Here is a 25,488-nt window from a genome sequence, read left to right on the forward strand (position 1 = left end):
TACGTGTTTTAAATAGTTTCAAAAGCTAAAATGTATAAAATTCTGATTTTAAATATAGAAATTAAAATTTATTTGACTTCCTTTTTATAATATTGAAAGTTGGAAATATTATTCTGACTTTACATTTGTTTTATCTATATCCAATGTGAATACCAATTAATTTCATTTACAGGCTCAGATTATCTGTCCATGGTTATGAGTGACCACAATTACAGAATTTTTACAAAATTTTCTTCTTGCCAGTTTTTGATGTGTTATTCATTCAAGTGTCAGGTAGACACAAAGGAAAATAAAGACTCTTTAGGGTAATCACTCCTGTAGGGAAGAGAACCTTCCTTTCCATTTTCTATACACAAGCAATGATCATGCAGAAATCTGGAACATAAATAAAGTTAAAGCATATGGAAAGGTATGATGTTACATAATTTTTAAACAGCTTTCTCACTAAATTTTCCTGCTAGATACCACTATTTTAAAAGTTCTAGTTAACTATAGAGCCACTGATAAACGAGTTCATCTTATTAAAACCCAAAATATAAATCCATTTTCTATAGATTTGATAAGAAATAAGAATATATTTTTGTCTAGATCCTCTATCTCCATCAAGAGAACAATGATGTACAACAAAAGAGCAATTCTGTCTTGAATTTTTCTCTAGTAAAAGCAAAAAAAAAAATTTTTTTTTTAAAACTGGAATACATTAACACTTGTCCTCAAAGAGGCTTGAAAAGATAATTTCACTGTGGCAGAAAAACAAGGGCAATCATACTGTAAAAGAGCACATTTTATCTCCAAGGGCTAAAATCTGAAGAATGATGAAACTCTAAGACCACATGAGCAATGTTTACTAGTTACTAGAATATTATTTAAAATCTTTTTACTGTTAAAGAGATTTTAAATAAATGTAATCCTACCTCCAATTTTCTTTTAATGAAAATGGTAAGTTGCCGCTAAGATAACCAGAACCTTTGTTTTCAATAAATTCTTAAGGAATGAAAGGTTACGATCATCTTTATGAACCCTGTATCATAGAATTAAGTGTCAAAGACCAAGCACAGTAAATGTGGTAAATGTCTCGCAAACAAGTAGTTCCACAGTCTCTTTTACAAGGCCTTGTGCCTAGCAAAGGTGGAATCTAAGAAGCCAATGAAGAAACTTCCAGACTCTTCCTTCCTTAAGTATACACAAAACACACACACAAAAAAGGCAGTATTCTTTCTAGATTCTAGAAGGAGCAGTAAGTTTTGTCTGATTTTGGCCACGGGTGAGAGAGCAGTGGGTGCACAACAAATACAAAGTCAGTTTCTGATACCAGTAGTGACTATTTTAATGATCACTATTTTTATTTACTTATTCTAAAAAGATAAAAATATTACTGTGATAAAAGCAGTAATTGATTTTTTGATGTTTACATATTAGTAAGTTTGTTTTCAAACAAATATATTTTACATACATGAATGACCTTGATTTCTATTTAATTTGAAGGAATGCTGGATAGAAAGAAATTTCAAAAAAGCTGATTTTTTTTTCAGCTTTTTTGGGGGTAATCTCAATATTTTCAAACTTAAAGCCGTCATTTTCAAAGAACGTAGAGAATAATGATTTATAGAAATGAAACCTGATAAACCTAAGAATCAGATGAAACTCAGAAATCATGCGCTGAATCAATTAAACCAAAAGTTCAACAAGTAGATCAGCTACCTACTATATAGCACAAGCTCACTATAAGCAGCGTGACTAGCAGAAGTCAAGATACATGTTCTTTTGTTGATCCAAAAGTACAGCAGTCATAGGATTAAACATTCTAACTACAAATGATCATTTACTTTTTAGAGAATTTTTAAAGTATATCTGATATCTAGAGAAACAGGACAGTATCATCTAAGTTGAAATTTTTTAAAAAAACCTTTATTACACAAGACATAAAATAGAATTACTAATGGATCTTTCAGAGAGATATATATAACATTTTCCCTAATATTACACAGAAAAAAATATAGTTATGTTTATGACAAGTTTCCAAATATTCTCAATTCATAATAGAAATATATGCATATGCAGATTAATAAGTGAATATAATGACTATTAAAACCAACTTTTTTCATTGTTTCACAAAAAAATGTGAAACAAAACAATAAAAAGTAAAGCAAAGACATAAAAGAACAATGCTTTTTTTCATTCTCAGACTATAAATTATTTTACTGTCTAAGCTTCCATGAGAGGCCATGACTGTTTTTTAATAATAGTAGTTCAATCTATATGATTTGGGGATAGAACAACAAATTCACATTGCTTCAGGTTACATATGTTTATTATTATTAAAATAAACTTGACAAAAATATGCTTAAAATGATAAATATAAAACATTGAATGGCTGTTACTACTTTCTTCCTTTTTTTTTTTGACACAGTGGCATTACATTAAAGCCCAGAAAATTTACAGAGACCATTAAAAAAAGCCATTTTGCTAACAAATAAGAAGGTAATTTAAAATAACATCAGTGAACATAAAAATTATATTTAAGTCTAACTTGAAATCTTAAAGACAAACTATGTAATACAAAGCTATAAAATGTATAAAAGCAAATCTATAATATGTTGGCTATCCTACTTTGGATGTAAGACACATTTTTTTTCTGTGCTTAAATAATACAATTATTTTGCTTTATGAAGATGTGTAGGAAAACATTTTAAAGGAAAACGTGTTTTACCTCCCTCTAAATGGGCCTATGGGCATTATGGTATAAGTTATACAAAACATGTTAATGAAACATTCCAAGTGAAATGATAAAGAACACATGAATTTTAATAGTTTAGATCTGACTCATCATCATCATCATCATCATCATCATCATCATCACTACTGCTACTGTGAGTCACAATCCACTCCCTGTAGAACTGAATTTTCTGTAAGCATGGTAAAGGAAAGAAGAAGCACAAAGGTTAGTAAAATATGGCAAATTTCTTGAAAACATGTAAGATTATGAAATGTTCAAAGAGTCAGAATAATTTTAAAGCAGATTTTTCAGCTATGACTCAGGCTGTAATTATGGATATAATATTCCATAACTTAATAGGCCTAACACTCAACTCTACTAGTTGGTACAAACTCAATGTATAAATTGGTTTGACAATATCAATAAGGTATTTTGTGAATATATTAAAATTATCATTCTATTTCTCTAATAAGCAACTCTGACTAGTAGGAAACACTGCAATATGCTACTTTCTAGAGAGAAAGGTGCACAATAAAATAATGTATTTTAGATTAATTATTATATAAATGTATATAATTTAGTGAATATACCTCTTTTAGAAAATAAGAAAACATGAGAAACATTTGAAAGTATCAAATATTTTAAGGCACCATCATTATATGACTTACATAAAATCTAGGCAGATGATGAGATGGATTTTAAATCCAGTTTATGTGTCATCTAATTATTTTCCACAGTACTGGTAATTTACATATTTTAAAGTATTTGGTAATAATACACTAGAGCTTTGATTAAAAAAAAAAAAAACAAACCCACTATCATCATACCTGTAAGAAAAAAATGGTAACTGCAACATCCCAAGGTACTTGGTGAATTCCTACAAATATTCAAGCTAATACTGTGTAAGTGCTTGCTGAAAAACAAGTAATGGCCCACAAGGGCTGTGGATTTTTAGTCACTTAAATAGCTCTTTTAGCAACTGATGATCAGACTGGCCTATTAAAAATAAATATGCAGCTTTAAAAGTACATAGTCAAAAGTCATGCTTTTACATCTCAAAGTTTAAAGCTTCAGAAAACAATGAGAAGGTATATACTTGTCACTGAAATCAAATTATCAACCATGAGAAATTACTGGTATCTCATGGCTTCCTTGTGGGTATTATAATGTGCTCACTTTTAACAAGGATATATTCCAAAACTCTCCTTACTACTCATCCTTACTTTGTACTATATTTGACTTTTAGTCTAGTAAAATGTTAGTAACTTGTTAATTGCATTCTAACAAGGGAAAGCAGGTATTGGGTAGAAATATGTTTTGACTGTATCAGCCACAGGTGACTTCTGCAAATGTTCTACCTTCCAAAGAACAATACACTGTCATTACAGAGACTGCACAATATGTCCATTAGAGCACAACCTCTGAATAGATTACCAGTTCTACCCCAAAACACAATTATTTTGATGCTTTAAAAACATTTTAACTACAGTATAAAATCACTTTACTAAATATTGCATATTAATTCTATGGTTATATTTTAATATATTAGAAGCCTCAGAGAAAAAGTGAGGAGTAGATTTTATGCAATACTATGTGCTCTGCAATAGGTAAAATACTGAAGTTTAAATCTTTACCCTGCTCACATTATATACCACAGTATTTAAAATATCAAAGCTATAAAGGAAGCTCCATATTCCAATAGCTTATTGTTACCATAAATATGTGCAAGCCTACATAACATAATGATCCCTTGTTTGTTTTCAAACAAATTATTTAATTTAGTATTCCACCTCTGAACCACGGAAACAACATTACACTGGTATAGCTTATATATGACTACTAGTTACCTACAGCATAATCCAGGTTTTAAAAAGTTGAATTTACCAAGTAAGAAAGTTGTCTAAACAGATGAAATATTCTACCTTCAAAATGTCTATTGTTCTAGAACAATAGACATTTTTCTTATTAGAAGATACTGGTTTGCATGTGAACTGCTTATCAAATCCCACAAGTTTTATACAGACTATACTGGAATAAAGCAGGAAGAGGGTCATGGCCATTTAAGCATTTTCAAAGGCAAAGTACAATAATCCAAGGGTAATTCACAAGAGCAGTGTTCCTGAGTTTTGTTTTTCCTTCTTCATGTGTAATTGGATATAAGGATTACATCTGGTATAAAAGCTACCAGCGGTTTAATAACCCCGCAACAGAAATGCTTTAATTGGTTAAGTAAGTACCACCAATGACGAGGACATGTAAGTACAAAGGCTTTCAACAAATCTAGCAAATCCAGTGCAGAACTAAGAACACCCTATTAAAAAAAAAAAAAACAAAAACAGATTCATTAAAATTCCTATTAAAAGTTACCAATAAAAAAGGTTTTCTCTGTATTCAAAATACTGAAACAGCTGTACGTAGTTTGTAAATTTTAAGACTAAAATCTACTGTTGGCTTTCACTTGCAAAGTCATGCATTAATTTTTCATATCAAACTTTTTGATGCCTGTAAAAAAGAAAAAAAAATCTTATAGTAAATAAATGTACTTTAAAATCTAAGTAAATATAAGAAACTTATAAGTGGAATTAAGCAAAACAGATAAAAGCCCATATAATTCAATATATGTTAAATGTCTACTTTAAAAACTTCTAACTTGACTAATTTAACCTTCATTTATAAGATAGTTCTTAATTTACCTGTAACATTTGATTTCCAGTCCCATCCCTCAACCTGTAAGGTCTGATAACTCCATCTTCATTGAAGAACCGAGGAGGTCGCAGACTCTCCACTTCAGAAGTCTCTGTAGCTCTAGAGGAAAAAAAAAAAACTTGATTTTCAAAGTTATTTAACAACTTGCAAACAAACTGTAAAATGCGATTACTAAAAAGAATCTTAGATTGAATAAAAATTTTACATTACTTCTCTAAATTGTTTTTGTAACACAAATAGTGTAAATTCTCTAGAAAAATACAGAACTATAAAGTTTTTAGTAGTCTCTTGAACTTTCTTTGTGAATATAATCACAGTATTAGCAATTGTTGGTTTTTCTTTTCCTATTACATTGTCTAGTTTCTTTAGTATAATGCTAGAAACAAAAGGGGATTGTAAGCATCCTTGTCTCATTCCCGACTACAGGGAAATCTTCTAAGAGTTCTCTGTGAAGTACAGATAGAAGCAACTTTTTTTTTTTTTAAAGCACCCCTATCAAGTCAAGAAAGTTCACTGCTATTTTCAGTTTACTAATAGTTCTTTTGTTGTTATGGTTTTTGAAAATCTTAAATAGGCAATGAATTTTAAATAAGAATTTCTTTTCTGGCATTGTTGTGATCACATGGTATATTTTCCTTAATCTATTAATGTTATAAATCACATTGCATAGTTTTCTAATGTTCAAATACTCTCACCGTCCTCCTGGGCTCGATGTGTTATTATTGTAAACACATACCCCAATCCTGGGCAACACACCCATCTCTACAAAGAATAAAAAACTAGCCAGACATGGTGGTGTGCACCACAAATCCTGGACACTCAGGAGGCTGAGGTGGGAGGATAGTTTAAGCCCCATGCTACTATACTCCAACCAGAGTGACAGAGTGAGACCCTGTCTAAAAGGAAACAAAAAAACCAAAAAACACATACCACATACTGCTAAACTGTGTATAGGAGTATATTTAACATTTTTGTCTGTATTGTCATAAGTGAAAATGTTTCATCTGTTTGTTCACTCAACAAATATCACATACTCAACAAAATTTTTTTTTTTTGAGATGGAGTCTCTGTTGCCCAGGCTGAAGTGCAGTGGTACAATCTCAGCTCACTGCAACCTCCACTTCCTGAGTTCAAGTGAGTCTCCTGCCTCAGTCACCTGAGTATCTGGGGTTCCAGGTGCTTGCCACCGCGCCTGGCTAATTTTGTATTTTTAGCAGAGATGGGGTTTCACCAGCTTGGTCAGGTTGCTCTTGAACTCCTGACCTCATGGTCCACCTACCTTAGCCTCCCAAAGTGCTGGAATAACAAGTGTAAGCCACCATGCCCCGTCAACAAATATTTATTAAGAGATCCCCAACCCCTGGGACTTGAACCGGTACTGGTCCATGGCCTATTAGGAACTGAGCCGCACAGCAGGAGGTGAACAGTGGGTGAGCAAGCAACACCACCTGAGCTCCACCTCATCAGATCAGCAGCAGCAATAGATTCTCTTATGAATGTGAACCCTATTGCCATATGAGGGATCTAGGTTATACACTCCTCATGAGAATCTGACTAATACCTGATGATCTGAGGGGGAACAGTTTCATCGTGAAACTATCCCTCCTGTCTGGTCTGTGGAAAAATTGTCTTCCACAAAACTGGATCCTGAGGCCAAAAAGGCTGGGGACCACTAACATAATATATACACATGCATTGTGCATATACATATGAATAAATTCTCCAATTAAAAACAGAATAGAGAGAAAAATACGATCTAACAATATACTACCCATAGGATACCTGGTTTAGAGTGAAAGACACAAACTGGCTGCAACTAAAAAGAAAAAAATACATGCAATGTGAACAGTAACTAAAAGAAGGCTAGAGTGGCTATGCTAATGTCAGAAAAAAACAGGCTTAAAAAATTCTTATTAGACACAAAGAAGGGCATTTTATAATGAAAAAAGGGTCAATCTATCAAAGAGATTAAAAATTATAAACATATAAGCAATTAACAAAAGACCCCCAAATACACAAAATAAAAACTAACAGAATTTAAAAGACAAAAAGGCTAACATAATAGTTGAGGATTTCAGCACCCTACTTTCAAAAATGGATACCAACTAGACGAAAGGTCAGCAAAGAAAAAGAGGACTGAACAACACCAAAATCAAACTAGACTTAACAGACGTCTCTAGAACATTGAAACCAACACCAGAATACACACTCTTCTCAAGTGGAATGAAACATTATTCGAGATTAGGTATATATTAGGTCATAAAACATGTCTCAATAATGTAAAATTACTGATTGCTTCTTGGCCTTTTGGCTAAGATTGAATGTACATAAAAAACTACTGAAAACAGTCTAGGTGTGGTAGCTCATACCTGTAATCCCAGCACTTTGGGAGGCCAAGGTGGGTAGATCACTTGAGGTCAGGAGTTCAAGACCAGCCTCACCAACATGGTGAAACCCAGTCTCTACTAAAAATACAAAAATAAGCTGGTTATGGTGGTATGTGCCTGTAATCCCAGCTACTCAGGAGAATCGATTGAAGCTGGGAGGCAAAGGTTGCAGTAAGCCAAAATGACACCACTGCACTCCAGCCTGGGAGACAGAGTGAGAGTCCATCTCAAAAAAAAAAAAAAAAAAGTACTGAAAATATACAAGTATGCTATTTGACCACATGGGAGAAAATTAGAAATTGTAAATAAGAGAAATTTAAGAAATGTAAAAGTGTGTGGAAATTAAAACACGGAAGAATAAATTACAAAATGTCAAAGAAAAAAAATCACAAGAAAAATTTACTACTTTGAAACAAAAGCAGAATTACAAAATGACAGTGCTCAGAGGGAAATTTATAGATGTGAATGTCTACATTAAGAAAGAAGGTCTGAAATCAATAACTTCACAATCTGAGAAAGTATTACAAACTATAAAATATGACTGAAAGCAATTCAAGAAGACCTAAGTAAATGGAAAGACATTGCATTTTCATGGATTAAAAAATAATAGTGTTAAGATGGTTACACTCCCCAAATTTCTGCATTAAAATCCCAGCTACCTTTTTTGCAGAAATTGACAAACTGACCCTAAAATGTTTTAAGTAACTTAATGACCATTTCTTTTTAGTCTCCTTTTCTGGGTCTTCGTCATTTCCCCAACTTCTAAGGGTTGGTGTGCCTGAAAGCCAAGTCCTTGGACCTCTTTTTTCTCTTTTCAGTCTCATTCCCTTGGTGATCTCACCCAATCTCATGGTTTCAAATACCTTATTATAGGCTCACAAATCTTGAATTTTTACTTCTGAATTGGATCTTTTTTTTTCTACTTCAAACTCCTCTACTCAACAATAACAATGTCTCTATATGGATGTCTATGAAATATCTTAACCCTAATACATTCAAATGGTAATATCCTCTTTCCCTAAAAAGAATGACAACCTCACCCTTCCAGTGGTACACATAAAAACTTTAGAATTACTCTTCATGATTCTTTTTTTTTTTTCATGATTCTCTTCCATATCCTGCATCCAATTTATCAACTAATCCTATTGCCACTACCTTTAAAATACATGCACAACATACCTCTAATATTGAACTAGTCACCTCACCATTATCACTCACCTGGATCACTGCAAAAGCCTTTTAAGTGTTGTTTCTGCCCTAATCCCCTGTGGTTAGGCCTCAATGCAGCAGCCAGCTCACATCATTTCTCTGGCTCAAAACCTTTCAATGGCCTCTCATCTTAAGCAAAAACCTAAGACCTTACAGTGGCTGGCCAAATCCTATGTGATCTGATCCCTTGTACGTTCCCCATTTTTGAACATCTTTTTCATCTTTCCCCATTCCTCACTCTACTCCAGGCACACTAGTCTTGCTGTTTCTCAAAGAGGCCAAGCACGTTCCTGCACCCGGGCTTTTTAATTGCTGTTCCTTCTGCCCGGGACATTCTTCTCACATGGCTCATCCTTTACTTCTTTCAGGTCTCTCAAATACGATTTTATGAATTGGGCATCCCTGATCACTGTATATGTAAAATAGCAACCCTCCTCCCTACCATTTTGGATCTCCTTACCTCCTTTAATCTGCTTTATTTTTCTTCATTTTTCATTCTTTAATCTGCTTTATTTTTCTTCTTTAGCATATAATATATTTATCGGTTACTTATTTTTGTCTATTACTCTAGCACTAGAACATAAGCTGTATGAACATAGGACCACTGCCAATTGTGTTCACTGCCGATCCCTCAAGTGATTAGAAAGGTGCCTAGATCATAGCCAATGAGCCCTAAAATGTGCTGAATCATTATTTACATTTGTATTAGGCAGCTTGTTAAATGTATTCAAATAATCTGTTTACTTACTTTTATTCTGTCCTTCTGATCTATCAATTATTATGAAAAATATTAAGTTCTTCCACCATTATTGTATAATTAAAAAGTTCTTACAGTTTTGTTAAGTTATGCTTTTAAACATTAAGGCTATTTTATGAACTGAGTAGAAGTTTGAAATTGTTACTATCTTCCTACTTAGCAGTTTCTTTTATCATTACCTAATTACCTTATTTATCCCAAATGATGCTTCTATTGCCTTAATGTCTGTTTCACCTAATATTATTAAGTACATCCTCTTCACAAATATGACATTAGAATGCTTAATGCCAATCATTATCTACCCAAATTGCATTTTATTATTTTTTAATAATTTGTTTCCAATTTTGCTTTCATGTAGCTCAATTAGATTTATCCAATTTATATTTTTACCTTTGAATCTTGTAACCCATTCTTCCTTTTATTTTCAATGTCTTTCTTCACAAATACATCCTTTAATAGTTCTTAGTCTTTATTATTTTTTCTAAAAATGTTTCATTGTGCCCTCAATCCCTAAAGGTAATATAGCTGGGTACAGAAAGATAAGGTTTTAGATAAATGGAAGGTAATTCTAGTAGTTTTTGGCAGAAGCCTTTATATGTTTCAAATTTCTTATGTTTCATTGACTTTTGAGCATCTCTGATGACTACCACTCAACACATTATATTTATGAAACTGAACTTACAGGTAGAGGAGACTGATTCTTTTCTCCCCATCTTAATTCTAAATGCCAACAACACTCAATTATGCTAACTAGTATGAAATACTGGCTTAAGAGGAATAGCTCAGATGATGACAATACATATCCCTATAGAGCAGAAACCAAGAGAAAATACAAAGGAAAAAGATTAGGAAGATAGCCACCCACCTAACTTTCTAAGATAGGTCTCATTAACATTAATGTTATCATCTGTTGTATGTGTTACAAATTTCTAGGACAGAGGTAACAATAATGAAATTACTAAATTTCAGCCCTACAGTAAATTTAATTTGGAAGCAAAAAGAATGTATATTAAAATTACCTGCTTAAAGGAAGAGAAAGGGAATGCGTATACACACACTATTACCCACTCTGCCCATAGTTCTGCTTTCCACAGTGTCAGTTATCCACTGTCAGCTGTGGTCCAAAAACATTAAATGGAAAATTCCAGAAATAAACAATCCCTAAGTTTTAAATTGCATGCTGTTCTGAGTAGTGTGATAAAATCTCTTGCCACCCTGCTTTGTCCTTCCTGGGATGTGAATCATCCCTCTGTCCAGCGTATCCATGCTTTATTCATCACCAGTCCATTAGAGATGTGGTAGCCGAGTCAATTATCAGACTGACTGTTGCAGTATCACAGTGCTTGTGTTCAGGTAATGCTTATTTTACTTTTATTACAGTATATTGTTATAATTGTCTTATTTTATTATTATTATTAATCTCTTACTGTGCCTAATTTAAACTTTATCATGGGTATGTATGTATAGCAGAAAACCCTGGATATGTGGAGTTTGATACTGTCCAAGGTTTCAGTCATCCACTGCAGATCTTTGCAGATCAAGAGGGACTACTATAACAAATTACAACAAAATAAGATAATGAAGGAAGGGTGAAGACAACTGAGTTTGAACCAAGAAATACAAAATGCCATTCTTCATTTAATAAAAAAGATACAGAGTATATTTGCTAATTTTATAACTGACATATAGCATTAACGTATTTAAACTAAAATAACTGAAGAGCTTGCTTAACTTGCCAAACTACTCCTGCAAACCTGCTGGGAATGAAAGAAAAATAAAGAGCAACTCCATAAAGTTGAAACAATGCAATGGCAGCAACTTTAAAAATATTAAAAAGAATTAGGAAGACCGTACGCAAGCTGCCATATTGTAGCATTCGTAATTGGTATGGTTTGAATGTGTCCCCCCAAGAGCATGTGCTGAAAACTTTATCCCCAGCCAGGAGGTGGGGCCTAATTAGAGGTAATTAGGCCATGAGGATCTGGCCCCATGAATGGATTAATAAATACTGTCACTGTGGGAGTGGGTTCCTTATAAAAGGGTGACTTTGGTTCCACTTTTTCTTCTCTTGCCCTCTCTTTGTCCTTCTGCCATGGGATGACATGGCAAAAAGGCCTAGCCAGATGTGGCCTGTCAATCTTGGACTTAACATCCAGAACCATGAGCCAATAACTTTCTGTTTATTATAAATTACCCAGTCTGTGGTATTATGTGATATGTTATAGCAGCACAAAACAAAGACAATAACCAAATGTCTGAAGTCAAAGAGCAGACACATTTAATTTCTCATGGCTTAGGCATTTTACTCATATCTTACATCAAAGAGGATTTACCTTTTTATTCCCTGAAATGTACTGCTGGCCATGTCTATGATGCCTCCAGTTGGCCTTGCTACTGCTCCCACTAAACCCTTCCCAACACCTTTAAAGAAACCAGCTGCTCCTTCTTTTTGAGCTCCTAGAAAGAAAAAAGAATTTTTGGCAATTGCATCCAAGAATGAAAATAGAATCAACTTATGAAAGACTTGGTAATATATATAACACAAAGGAACTACTATACTTGCCTTTGATTGGTTTTGTAACAATTCCTGTTATGCCACTAACAAATCCCTAGAAGGAAAACACAATTGAAAACTTACAATACTTTTTTTGAAGCCTAGAAGAACCAAGTTTGGCTTATACAAAAAATACAGAGTTCTGCTTTTTATATATCATAAGAATTAACATATCTCCTAAGTATTTGATTCAAACAGAATGCTTTTGGATGCTACCGACATGTTTTATATGCTACCACCCACTGCTCTTAAAATATCCAAATAATAATTTAAGGAGTAAGAATTATATGTCTTATTTCCTTTTTCACAGAATATAGGTTTAAAAGATATTTCCCAAAATGTTCACAACCCTGTGAAATTTCTTACAGAAACTAAGCCTTTTCCTCCACGAGTGATGCCTTCTCTAAAACCAGCTGGTTGCTTATTCATGGCTTCTCTTCTCTTCTGTTGGTAGTCTTCATCCATAGTTATAGCTGCTACCCCTTTAGCCATAGCACCAGTGATCTTGGAGGCAGCACCAGCTAATCCACCTGAGAGAAATTATTTTATCTTTAGTAAAGGTAATGTCATTACTTTCTAGCACAAAAATACTTGGTAGACATTCTGTTTCTTACCAACAGCTCCACCAACTAGTGCCTTAAGTCCTAGTGCCATTCCCTCCACAAACTCTTCAGGACCCTGGATGGCTCCCTAAAGGGCCAAATAATAAATAAATGAGTGAGTGAGTTATAGTCACTTTTAAAGATGAGTTATGGATATACATGAAGAAAGAGGTAGTAACAAAATGGATAATGATGTCCCAGAGGAAGTGATATCAGCAAAAAGTTTCACATTAAAAGAATTCTCAGGGATATTTCTGGATACTGAAAGTGTGAACAATATAATGTACCCTTAGAAAGGGGAATAACAACTCACCAAAGTACAAAAAGATGCTGGCTCCATGTTTTAAGTTTATGAGGAAAATGCAAGCACAGTTCAAACTACTCTTGAAAAGTTTTTAAATTAAACCTTAACAGAAATAAAACACTTTAAAATTCTTAACACTTTAAATGCTTTTAATTACAGTGTACAAAATTAATATCAATTTTACTTTATTTTTGTATCTCTATACATTTATAAGTGAAAGTAGGAATATTTTTGAGTAAAATTTTAAGGGACATAAAACAATCATAATTTTTCCCACTGAATTTTAGGATTGCTTGGCCTGGTGTCAGTTTCCATGATTTTTTTTTTTTTTTTAGTTCCACGCTACTGTGCAAAGCAAGACGTGATCTTCCTTCTACTTTATCCATTTTTTATATTCCAAGCAAACGCTTATATTCAGCATAACTTAAAACCTTAAATTTAAATTTTGAGGAAAAAGGTAAAAATTTCCCCCAAAGCCTCCCCAAATCTCTTACCATTGTTTGCTGCAAAATAATGTGTCCTTTCATGTGTCTTCTAAAATCTGTTTGCACTTACAACTCAAGTTACCAATAGAAATGTATAATCTAAAGTATTAGTGACATATTGCAGAACCACAAAAATAACTATTTTACCTGGTAAGGTTCATAAAAAAATGCTTCTACACCTTCAGAAAATTCTCTAATTAAGCCAAAGGGATTTCCCAAAACATCAAGTCCAAGAATCAGTACATACATCTGCTTAATGGCCTAAAAATAAAACAGGAACATTAATTATTCAGATAATTAGATCTATTTTTTTCTTATAGATTATTTAAAACATGCACCCAGTTTTGTCAGGCTAACACCTTTAATGCCAATTTCAACTGCTAAACTATCTCATTCTATTAATCATTACCTTTTTCTTTTTCTTTCTGAGACAGTCTTGCTCTGTTGCCCAGGATGGCGTGCAGTGGCTCCATCTCAGCTCACTGCAACCTCTGCCTCACAAGTTCAAGCAATTATTGTGCCTCTCTTCTCCCCCACCCCCCGCCCCAAGTAGCTGAGACTACAGGCATGCACCACCATGCCCCGCTGATTTTAGTAGAGATGGGGTTTCACCATGTTGGCCAGTGTGGTCTGGAACTCCTGGCCTCAAGTGATCCACCTGCCTCAGCCTCCCAAAGTGCTGGTATCACAGGCATGAGCCTGACCTATTGATCAGTATTATTAGTTTGTAAAAAGTAATTTGGTATTACAGTATTAAAAATAATATGACACTATAATCATGTAAAGCTCTAGAATATTTAAAATACTTTCACTTTTACAATTATCTGTGACCACTGTCATTACCACCACCATTTTATAGATTGGAGAAACATATAAGTCTGATGATACCCAGGGTCACAGAGTGGGTATATGGCAAAAGTGGGATAAACCAAAATCTGCTGAGTCATGCTCAGTGATCTATCATACCATAACTAGATCAGATGCCCTGTAAGTTATATCCTAAAACACAGGAGCCTCTCTAGAAGTGGAAAAACATCTGTTAAAAAAAAATACATATCTGGCTGACTTAACAAGTAGTTACATTAAAAATATTCCATGTTCATCAGTTACTAATAGTTTCCCTTGAACCCAATTTTAAATTACGTGTGATCAATTACTTAGTTAATATTTTATTTAAAGATTTATTTATTTATTTCCAGTCCATGCTGATTCAGAAAAAATTTCTGTCAGTGGCCAAAAAAGTAAGGACAAAAAATTCAAATAGTGATTGAGCTCAATTTCTTTTTACAATTCTGAGGGAAAAAAACATGCTTTAATAATTTGAAAATGGCTATTTGGTTCCTTGACAATTCTACATTTTACATGTATAGACATAAAAGGTTTTATTAGTCTGTAACTCTGTCCCATTGTAAGATAATCTTAGACAAACCTGTTTTGAATAGTGTCTTATGACTTCAGACTGTAAGTCGGATGTTGTATGGAACTGATAGTTGAGTTCAAAAAATGCAAGCCTGAAAAAAGCATATAGATATATTGTCTGAAAGTGTGTATGGAGAAAGTATTTTTAATATTAATGAGTGGCTTTATTTTCTTTAGAATCTTTTCTCCAAATGTCCTTCCAGTACATTTTCCCATGCCAATCAGAAAATCTACTTTTTAGGTATATCTCCGCATATTCTAATCAAAGAACCCTCTAAGAATCATAAAAGACATGGATCTTATCTTCAGAAGTCACCAGTATACAAACATTTTCATGTAATTTAGGAGAATTCTGAGATCCTGTGGATCCCATTCATGGACCAATAGAACTTTATTTCCCACTTCTGTCCTATCGTGGCCCACATAGAAAATGTCTGACACACTAATAAAGAGGTTGCTCAAGAATGGCCAGGTTCAGTTGTAGCAGATTCTGTCTGCTTACTTATAACCCATTCACAGAATAGATATTATAAGATTAGCCAACTTATAACCCATTCATAGCATATACCTGATATAGTTACTGTAAAGCTCTATGCTTCTTATTGGTAAGTGGAATAGGAGCAAGATTAGAAATTTCATCCTATTTCTGCTAACATCATACCTGTGTTCTTTTAACTTTATCTAGGTTCAGTGTTACCTCGTGTTGGACTTATTAACTCTTACTACTGTTTTCATTTTTATTTTTATTTTTTTTTTGAGACAAGTCTCATTCTGTCACCCAGGCTGGAATGCAGTGGCATGATCTCAGCTCACCGCAACCTCCACCTCCCAGCTTCAAGCCATTCTTCCGCCTCAGCTTCTGAAGTAGCTGGGACTACAGGTGCATGCCACTATGGCCAGCTAATTATTTTTATTAGAGACTGGGTTTCACCATGTTGGCCAGGATGGTCTCCATCTCTCGACCTCGTGATCTGCCCAACTCAGACTCTCAAAGTGCTGGGACTACGGGCATGAGCCACTGCACCCAGCCAATTCTTACTACTGTTCTTAATAATCAGTTCTAGATGCTACTTGAAAGGGTTATTCTATTCTAAAGTCTCAACTCAGACACTCTGAATCTCTTTGGTCTGATACTCTATGAGCTTCATTATGACTCAGGTTAAAATATAAATTCCTGACTCCAACATTTAAAACAGATCCTTTCATTTCCCCTATTTTGGCATTCATTCTGTTCTAGTTGCATATGCTTTGAAAAGTCATTCCTATTAGCTTTAAATCCACACATTTCAGGAACCATATTTTTGGGTATACACTTCTTACGAATCCTTTCCTAAGCCAGAAAGATCTTTTAAAATGTACAACTTGCATGGCCTATGTCTCTTTTTCTTAAGAAAATTATGTAATAATAATTCTGTAATTTAGTAATTAGGAGTTAGCAAATAGTATGTTTGCTGTTACTCAGACTGTACTTAAACACAAAAACTTCATTTTGCCTATGATCTGCAATATGCTTTACACACTTTTTCATTTATAAAATTTTTCAGTAAACACAAAATAGACTTTATCAATTTACAGATATGAATATTAAACATACTTAAAAACCACATCTTGTACATCTGTCAGTGTGGCACCAATACTCTTCAGCAAAAGATTTAAAGAATGAACTGGAATCAGTCCTCCACTTTGTTTTGAATCTTTAGTTTCCTCTCTGCCCGAACTCAGCGAAACACTTAAATGTAACTAAAAAGATAAACAGATAAATATTTTATTTTCTTCATATTGATAATTTTAACTCTTAAAAATCAGTTTAATTTTAAATTTACTGCACCATAATCAATAAAATTTCAAAGTTATCTAGATTGTTAAAATTACTAAATAGAAATATGAAAAAATTTAAAATCTAACACAGCTCTATTTAAATATTCAATTCAACAATTTAAGATTGCATAATATTTGATCCCATCCCATTCTTTTGGAAAATCTAAGAAAATACTAGTTTTTATATATTTATTAATAACATTACAAATCTAGAAGTTGAAGCTATTGAAAATGACTCAAATATATATGGTCCCCAACTTATGATGGGGACCATATGTATATGACTTATGTTTAACTTAACAATTTTTCAACTTTATGATGTTGTAAAAAAAAAAGTACACATTTAGTGGAAACTGTACTTTGGGTTTTGATTCAGAATTCTTTATAATAACTTTATTAGAAAACAGGCTTTGTGTTAGATGATTTTGCCCAGTTGTTTTGAGCATGTTTAAGGTAGGCTAGGCTAAGGTTTATTGTTCAGTAGGTTAGGTGTATTAAATGCATTTCTGACTTAAGATTTTCAACTTATAATGGCTTTGTTGAGACATAACTCTGCCATAAGTTGAAAAGCATGTGTATCTCCAAAAGTGTACATTTCAATTATTTTAGAAGTTAATAGCCAGTTAAAAAACACTTTGTTGTATATATATATTCTACATACATGCTTGTTTAATAATTTTCTTCGATTATTATATAATTAGCTTATAGAAATTTTACATTAAAAACTTAGATTTGATACCATCCCATCTTCAGTTCTTAAGGCTACTTTATAAATTATTTTAAAACTAATACACAAATCATCAAATACAGAATTCTGAAAACAGCTTAACAAAATCAAGGTAAAAATAAGATTAGCTCAAATTAGAAACATAAATACATGCTGTAGGTGGCTCCACATGATAAAAACTTATTTAAAAATAAATAAAAATGTAAAAGAATTAAACTAATAAGTTAAGTTACAATTAAACTAATCAGCAATTCCTTAGTTACTTATTAGTTTAATCCTAAAGTCAAATGTAATTCCTTTGTTACTTTAATTGTAGAGTTACAGATTTTATATGCTATTGAAGAACACAATATAAATGCTACATCAATTTGCTATTACCTAGATTTTCAAAGACAATAAAAATGAATCATTTTTCTCCTACCTTGATAGGAGATATATGAAAATATTCATAGAGGCTGACTTGTGATTGATCTACTAATGAGACTGTTTTATATTCTTCTTGGAAAGCTTCTATATCTTTATGAAAAAGCTCAACCTATAAAAGGAACACAAAATATTAAAAACTAAAGGAACCTATCTGCATGAGATATTTAAACAAATAGCAGACACACTGCCAAAACTATTCTATAAGATCTTGACTCACTCGACATTGCTCATGATATCATTGCTCATGATAGGACAGTTCTGACTGCCACTGACAAACTGACAAGCATTATCTATATTTCTATCCAAACCATTAAAAGACACTAAGCTTTTCTCCATATGACTATAAATCTTATCCCTAAATGACACTAACTCATACCATCAACATTCTCTTGGGTATATTTGTTTCTTTAAACATAATCGCACAGTCTACTTGTGGCATTTTATAGTCTACTTGTAATTGCTTTAATGCAACCTACACAGACCAGTGACATGATAAAATAAAAAAGGTGTTAAAAATACTTTTGTATTAATTGATTAGTGGTTTCATTCTTGATATTCATCAATACTTCTCAAAATGCTCATGCTGGAGAGGATGTGGAGAAATAGGAACACTTTTACACTGTTGGAGTGTAAATTAGTTCAACCATTGTGGAACACAGTGTGGCAATTCCTCAAGGACCTAGAAATAGTAATTCCATTTGACCCAGCGATCCCATTACTGGGTATATATCCAAAGGATTATAAATCGTTCTACCATAAGGACACATGCACACGAATGTTCACTGCAGCACTGTTTACAATAGCAAAGACCTGGAACCAACCCAAATGCCCATCGATGATAGACTGGACAGGGACAATGTGGCACATATACACCATGGAATATTATGTAGCCATCAAAAACAATGAGTTCATGTCCTTTGTAGGGACATGGATGAACCTGGAAGCCATCATTCTCAGCAAACTGACACAGGAGCAGAAAATCAAACACCACATGTTCTCATAGGCGGGTGTTGAACAATGAGAACACATGGACACAGGGAGAGGAGCACTACACACTGGGGTCCATTAGGGGGAAATGGGGGAGGGACAGTGGGGGGTGGGGAGTTGGGAGAGGATGGCATGGGGAGAAATGCCAGATATAGGTGATGAGGAGGAAGGCAGCAAATCACACTGCCACGTGTGTACCTATGCAACAATCTTGCATGTTCTTCATGTACCCCAAAACCTAAAGTGCAATTTAAAAAAAAGCTCAGACTGAAGTAACTTCTATGGGTAGAAAAACGGGCCCCAAGATCACATTTTAACATATTCATAAAAACATAAAAAATGATAGCCTTATAAAAAGCGTATGTGGAAATCAATTTCTGAGATGACAGTCTGAGAATCTCTTCAAAGCAGCACCCCAGCCAAACTGGTAAAATTTATTTAAAAGACAGCAACAACAAATTTAAGGCTTCTAGGAATGGTTGTAAGGTCATAAGCAAATGAAAAAACATCTATTTAAGAAAACCTAAAAAATTTGGTAGGAAAAGTGAATCTGCGGTACTTTAACAAAGGGCATTCCCTCTGTCCCCTCTCCCAGATTAATGAGCAAGAATTCCACTCTAAACTAGTATACCTAAGAACAGAGAGCTCCTCCTTGGCCCACTCCTCAATTGGAGGACTGTCTTCCTGGGAAGAACAGTCCTCCATTTGAGGAGTGGGCCAAGAATACTTCAGGATGTCAGTATTTCTCATCCTGTTCCCAGCTACCTGCTGCCTACTGCTAAAGTTATGTTTGAGTGCAATTGTAAAGTGGGGGCCCCCTTTACGTTTTTTTTTTCCTTTTTTTTTTTTTTTTTTGGAAATGGCATCTTGCTCTGTTGCCCAGGCTAGAGTGTAGTAGCACGATCTTGGCTCACTGCAACCTCTGCCTCCTGGGTTCAAGCAATTCTCCTGCCTCAGCCTCCTTAGTAGCTGGGATTACAGGTGCTTGCCACCACACCCAGCTAATTTTTGTATTTTTAGTCGAGATGGGCTCTCACTGTGTTGGCCAGGGTGGTCTCAAACTCCTGACCTCAAGTGATCTGCACACCTTGGCCTCCCAAAGTGCTGGGACTATAGGAGTGAGCCACCGTACCTGGTGCGGCTTCCTTTTTCTGTCCAGCCTCTGTGCACGGGAAGAAAGCTCTGCCTTGGGTACAGCACCACTGAGAATACTAGAGTTCTGATCACTAGGCTTGCCCAGGCTTGTAACATGGTGGTTCCATGCCAGCAGAGGCAAGTTGTGATGATCTCGGGCCACTGCTCCTCTTATTCCACCAAAAATAGTGCTCAGCTCCTAAACTGGTGTGTTACTCAAATAGAAGGGTGTCACTGTCCCTATCCCTAGCCTCAGAGCCCGGTTTAGAGATTTTTGCTGATAGGGAAAGTGGGTTTTAAAACAGATCACTATTAATCTCTTTCCAAAGGAACTAATGTCATTTATAACAGAGTGCAGTTCAAGCCTAAGGGTGCTCTCAGAAACAGCAGATGTGGTGAATGACAACTAAAAGGAAAGTCACTGATTTATAGAAGATACTGGCTAACCGCAGACCTACTAGTTTGCAGGAGAAAATTAGAGAATGTGAAAAACAGAAGGAGTTTTCCTGGGGTCAGAACAAATATTAAACACTTAATCTCCAAATTTCTTTAAAAAGCCCATATATGAAATCTGATTTAATTAGAGCAATTTAATGTCATAGGACATTGTTGGAAACAAAAGAGAAAGCAACCAGCAATTACTGGAGCTTAACAGTTGGATGTGGGAAGAACTGGAGAGCCCTGCCCAAATCACCATTAGTCCAGGGTGTCTGTTAGGCGTCACAAAGCTGTACTTCCCTGAAAAACAACACAAAAGGCTTAACACTGTAGGAAAGGGTATGTGGGGCTGGTGGGTGGTGATGGAATGGGATAGACTTTTGTAAAATAATAGCCAGTTACTAAACAAACAAGCAAGCTAATAACAATAACATGTCCCCATAAGGGCAGAGGGCAAACCAGGACCTACAGCTGTTACAAAACATTATCTAAAATGTCCAATTTCTAACAAAAAAATTAATGACATAAAAAAAAAAAACCCCCACAGAAATTAGGACCCATCAAACAAGAAAACAAAAGAAACTGCCTGAAAGTCATCAGGTCAGACTTGGCAGCAAAAATACTTCAGAATAACAATTACGAATATTTTCAAAGAGCTTAAAAAAAAAAATCATGTTTACAGAAGTAAAGAAAAGTATGATGACAATGTCCTATCAAATGGAGAATATCAATATACAGAGATTAAAACTGTATATATAAAAAAAAGGACAAAATAGAAGGTATGGAGCTGAAACATAAATAACAAAAATGAAAAAAACATTAGAAGGACTAATAATGGATTTGAACTGGCAGAAAACATTTAAATGCTTCATAAAATACTTCATTTTTAGTGAACATGAAGGTAAGTTCATAGCAATTAAGCAATCCAAAAAAACAACAACAAAAAAAAAAAACCAGGAAAAAAATAAAAAATGAACAGTCTCAGAGAAATGTGAGCTACCCCTAAGCATATTAATGTATTAAAAAGGGGGTACTAGAAGGAGAGGAGAGAAATGAATGGAAAATAATATTTGAAGAATATTTCAAATACGGGCTGTAAGTTCCCAAATTCATTAAAAAACACTAACCTACACATCCAGAAAGCTCAATGAACTAACTCCAAGTACAATAAATGCAAACAGATTCATAAACATCATAGTAAAAATGCTGTAAGTCAATAAAGAGGAAGTCTTACAAGCAGGAAGAGAAGAGCCACTTATTACATACAACCCCAATAATATTAATAGTTAACTTTTCAGCAGAAATAAGAAGGTGAGGAAGGAGTAGAATACCATATTCAAAGTGCTCAAATTAAAAAATAAACTGTCAACTAAGAATCCTATATCCAGCATAGCTATTTTTCAAAATAAAGGTAATGTAGAGATATTCCTAGATAAACAAAAACTAAGATAATTTGTTGCTAGCAGACTTGCCTTACAAGAAATACTAATGGAAGTTCCTCAGGCAGAAAGGCACCCCAGATATTAATTCAAATCCAAATGAAAAAACAAAAAGCACTCATAAAGCTAACTATGTACTATAAAAAACAGTATTTTTTTTTTCCTTCGCTTAACTGATTTGAAAAGAAGTTGTCTAAACAACATGCCTTATTTAAGATTTGAACAAGATAAACCAACTAGACCTAACAGACATCTATAAGACACTTAACCCAATGACAGCAGAATATACATTCTTCTCAAGTGCACACTGACAGCCTCCAGGATAGATTATATGTTACATGAATATACACTTTTGGGCCTATAACATATAGAAATGAAATATACTTGCCAATAAAAACAGTAGGAATATATGCAGAAGCAAAGCTGCATTGGAAATGAATACATATGCTAAAGTAGTAACTACAACAATGTATTGTTGGGTCTGTAACATAAGAGATGTAGTAAGAATAATACCACTAAAAGCTAGAACATTGAATAGAACTATAATAGTAGTAACATTTCTACATTTCACTGAAATTAAGCTTGTATAAATAAAAAACAGATTCTGATAAGATATATATGTTATACCCAGGAGCAAGCATTAAAAAAAAAATAGCCATCAAATATAGTGAAAAAAATCACTAAATAAATTTAAATGCTTCATAAGAAAATGTCCACTTAATGTAAAGAAAGTAGTAAAAAAGGAATAGAGAACAAACATGATATAAAATGCACAGCAGCAAAAAATAAAATGGCAGGCATAAATCCAACTATATAAATAACAAATAGTGAGCTGATGAATTTAATTAAGAAGAGGAAATCATCAAAATGAATTAAAAAACAACATTCAGTTGTATGATATTTATGGGAAACACATTTTAGAGTCATTGATAAAAATAGATTACTCTCAAAATGATGGAAAATTATATATCACACAAATAGTAACCATAGGAAAGCTGATGTGACCACTTAACATCAGACAAAATAGACTTTAAAACAAAATACATTACTAAAGACAAACAAGGAAATTTTATAGTGGTAAAAGGTCAATTTACCAAGAAGATGTAACCATTATAAACATATATTCCCCTAATAACAAGGAAACTCAATGTATATAGAAAAAGCTGATAAAAATGAAGCGAGAAATAGATTAATTCAACTATAATAGTTGAAGACTTTAATATTCCACTTTCGATAATAAGTAGAACAACTAGGGAGAAGATCATTAAAGAAACAGAACAACATTCCAAACCATCCAGACCTATAGGTGTCTATAATAAAATACTTAACAATAGCACAATATACATTCTTTTCAAGCATACATAGACATTCTCTAGGAGAGATCATATTCTAGGTCATAAAACAAACTTCAATAAATTTAAAAGGATAGAAATAATACAAACTATGTTTTCTATCCACAATAGAATGAAGGTAGAAATCGATAATGGAAAAAAAATGGGGGGCTAGGCATAGAGGGTGGCTCATGCCTATAATCCCAGCATTTTGGGAGGCCAAAGTAGGAGGATTGCTTGAGTCCAGGAGTTTGGTACCAGCCTGAGCAATGTGGCAAGACCCCATCTCTACAAAAATTAAAAAAATAAGCTGGGCATGCTGGCAGGTACCTGTAGTCTCAGCTACTTGGGAGGCTAAGGTGGAAGGATCGCTTGAGCCTAGGAGGTCAAGCCTGCAGTGAGCCACGTTCATGCCACTGCACCCTAGCCTGGGTAACAGAGCAAAACCAAAACCCCAACCTGCCCCCACCACCCGACCCCCCCCTCCCCCCCCAAAAAAAAGAAAGAAAAGAAAAAAATGTGAAACTTAAAAATATGTAGAAATTAAACAACACACTTTTAAATAACTAGTAGATAAAAGAAAAATCAGAAGGGAAAATGCGTGATATTTTGAGATGAATGAAAATAAAGACTCAACATGCCAAAACTTTTAGGATCCAGCTAGTAACAGTATTTTAGAGGAAAATTCATAGCTATAAATACCTGTATTAAAAAAAGAAGAAAAATCTCAAAGCAATAATCTAATCTTCCAGCTTAGTCCATGAAAAACAGCAAACTAAAATTAAAACAAGCTGAAGCAATAAAATAATTAATGAATTTAAGCAAAAATTAATGTGACAGGGAATAGCAAAACTAAAGGAAAAGAAAAAACCCAGTGAAATCAAAAGCTAGTTCTTTGGAAAGAACATAAATGGGACTTTACTACTGACCCTACAAATATTTAATGGATTATAAAGAAATACTATCAATAATTTTATGCCAATAAATTAGATGATAGGTGAAATAGACAAATTCCTAGAAACACATAAACCAGTAGAATTGACTCAAGAAAAAATAGATCATCTAAACAGATGTATATCTTAAGAGATTAAAAGGAAATCTGGGCCCAGATGGCTTCACTGCTGAATTCACTACCAAACATTTAAAGAATACTAACTCTTCACAAAGTCTTCTGAAAAACAGAAGTAGGTAACACTTCTCAACTAATTTTATGAAGTCATTATTATCCTGATACCAAAACCAGAAAAAAAACACACAAAAACTATAAACCAGTATCTCTTATGAATATGAAAACAAAAATCTTCAACAAAATGAAGCAAATCAAATCTAGCAAAATATATATTTAAGAAATATATACACATGATCAAGTGGGATTTATCCTTTTTTTTTTTTTTTTAATATCCAAAGTCAATTAATGTGACTGGGTGCAGTGGCTCATGACTGTAATTCCAGCACTTTGGGAGGGCAGGCAGGTGGATTGCCTCAGCCCGGAAGATTGAGACCAGCCTAGGCAAACTTAGGAACTTTTGTAAAACTACAAAAATTAGCTGGGCATGGTGACACACGTCTGTAATCCCAGCTACTTGGTAGGCTAAGGCACAAGAATTGCATGAACCCAGGAGATATAGGTTATAGTGAGCTGAGATTGCAACCCTGCACTCCAGCCTGGGTGACAGAGTGAGACTGTCTAAAAAAACCAAAACCAAAAAAAAAAAAAAAAAAAAAGACAAAGTCAATTAATGTAGTAAAATATAAAAATAGAACAAAACCCAAAAAGTGTACAATCATCTCCAAAGATGCAGGAAAAAAACAACAAAATACAACATTAATCATGATAAAAACAACCAACCAAGAAAAGAACTTCCTTAACCTGGAAAAGGATGTCTAGGAAAAATCCAAGGTCAACATCATACTGAAAGACTGAAAGTTTATCCTCTAAGATAAGAGGCAAAGCAAGAATGCCTGCTCTTGGCACTTCTGTTCACCGTGTCACAAGTTGCTAGCCAAGACTAGGGTAGAAGAAGAAACAAAGGCATCCAAATCAGAAAG

The 25,488-nt window shown here is 33.8% G+C and overlaps 1 protein-coding gene across 4 annotated transcripts in view; it reads right to left on the bottom strand.

The window, feature by feature from the left end:
• VPS13A (vacuolar protein sorting 13 homolog A) overlaps positions 1-25,488 on the bottom strand; it is a 235,381-nt gene that overhangs the window by 28,322 nt on the left and 181,571 nt on the right. For 2 of the 4 annotated variants that reach the window (XM_010341278.3, XM_074394628.1), the window contains 9 exons: positions 18,106-18,219; positions 16,734-16,879; positions 15,150-15,231; positions 13,868-13,981; positions 12,944-13,019; positions 12,696-12,859; positions 12,339-12,384; positions 12,109-12,232; positions 5,410-5,521 (listed from right to left, as the gene is read on the bottom strand). In XM_010341278.3, coding sequence (XP_010339580.2) covers positions 5,410-5,521; positions 12,109-12,232; positions 12,339-12,384; positions 12,696-12,859; positions 12,944-13,019; positions 13,868-13,981; positions 15,150-15,231; positions 16,734-16,879; positions 18,106-18,219 — 978 coding nt within the window. Of the gene's footprint in view, positions 1-2,293; positions 5,219-5,409; positions 5,522-12,108; positions 12,233-12,338; positions 12,385-12,695; positions 12,860-12,943; positions 13,020-13,867; positions 13,982-15,149; positions 15,232-16,733; positions 16,880-18,105; positions 18,220-25,488 lie in introns of those variants that run through there. The other 2 variants (XM_003920858.4, XM_003920859.4) reach the window with 2 other exon arrangements.

The sequence above is a fragment of the Saimiri boliviensis genome, chromosome 2 (assembly GCF_048565385.1).
Source record: "Saimiri boliviensis isolate mSaiBol1 chromosome 2, mSaiBol1.pri, whole genome shotgun sequence".
NCBI classification, from domain to species: domain Eukaryota; kingdom Metazoa; phylum Chordata; class Mammalia; order Primates; family Cebidae; genus Saimiri; species Saimiri boliviensis.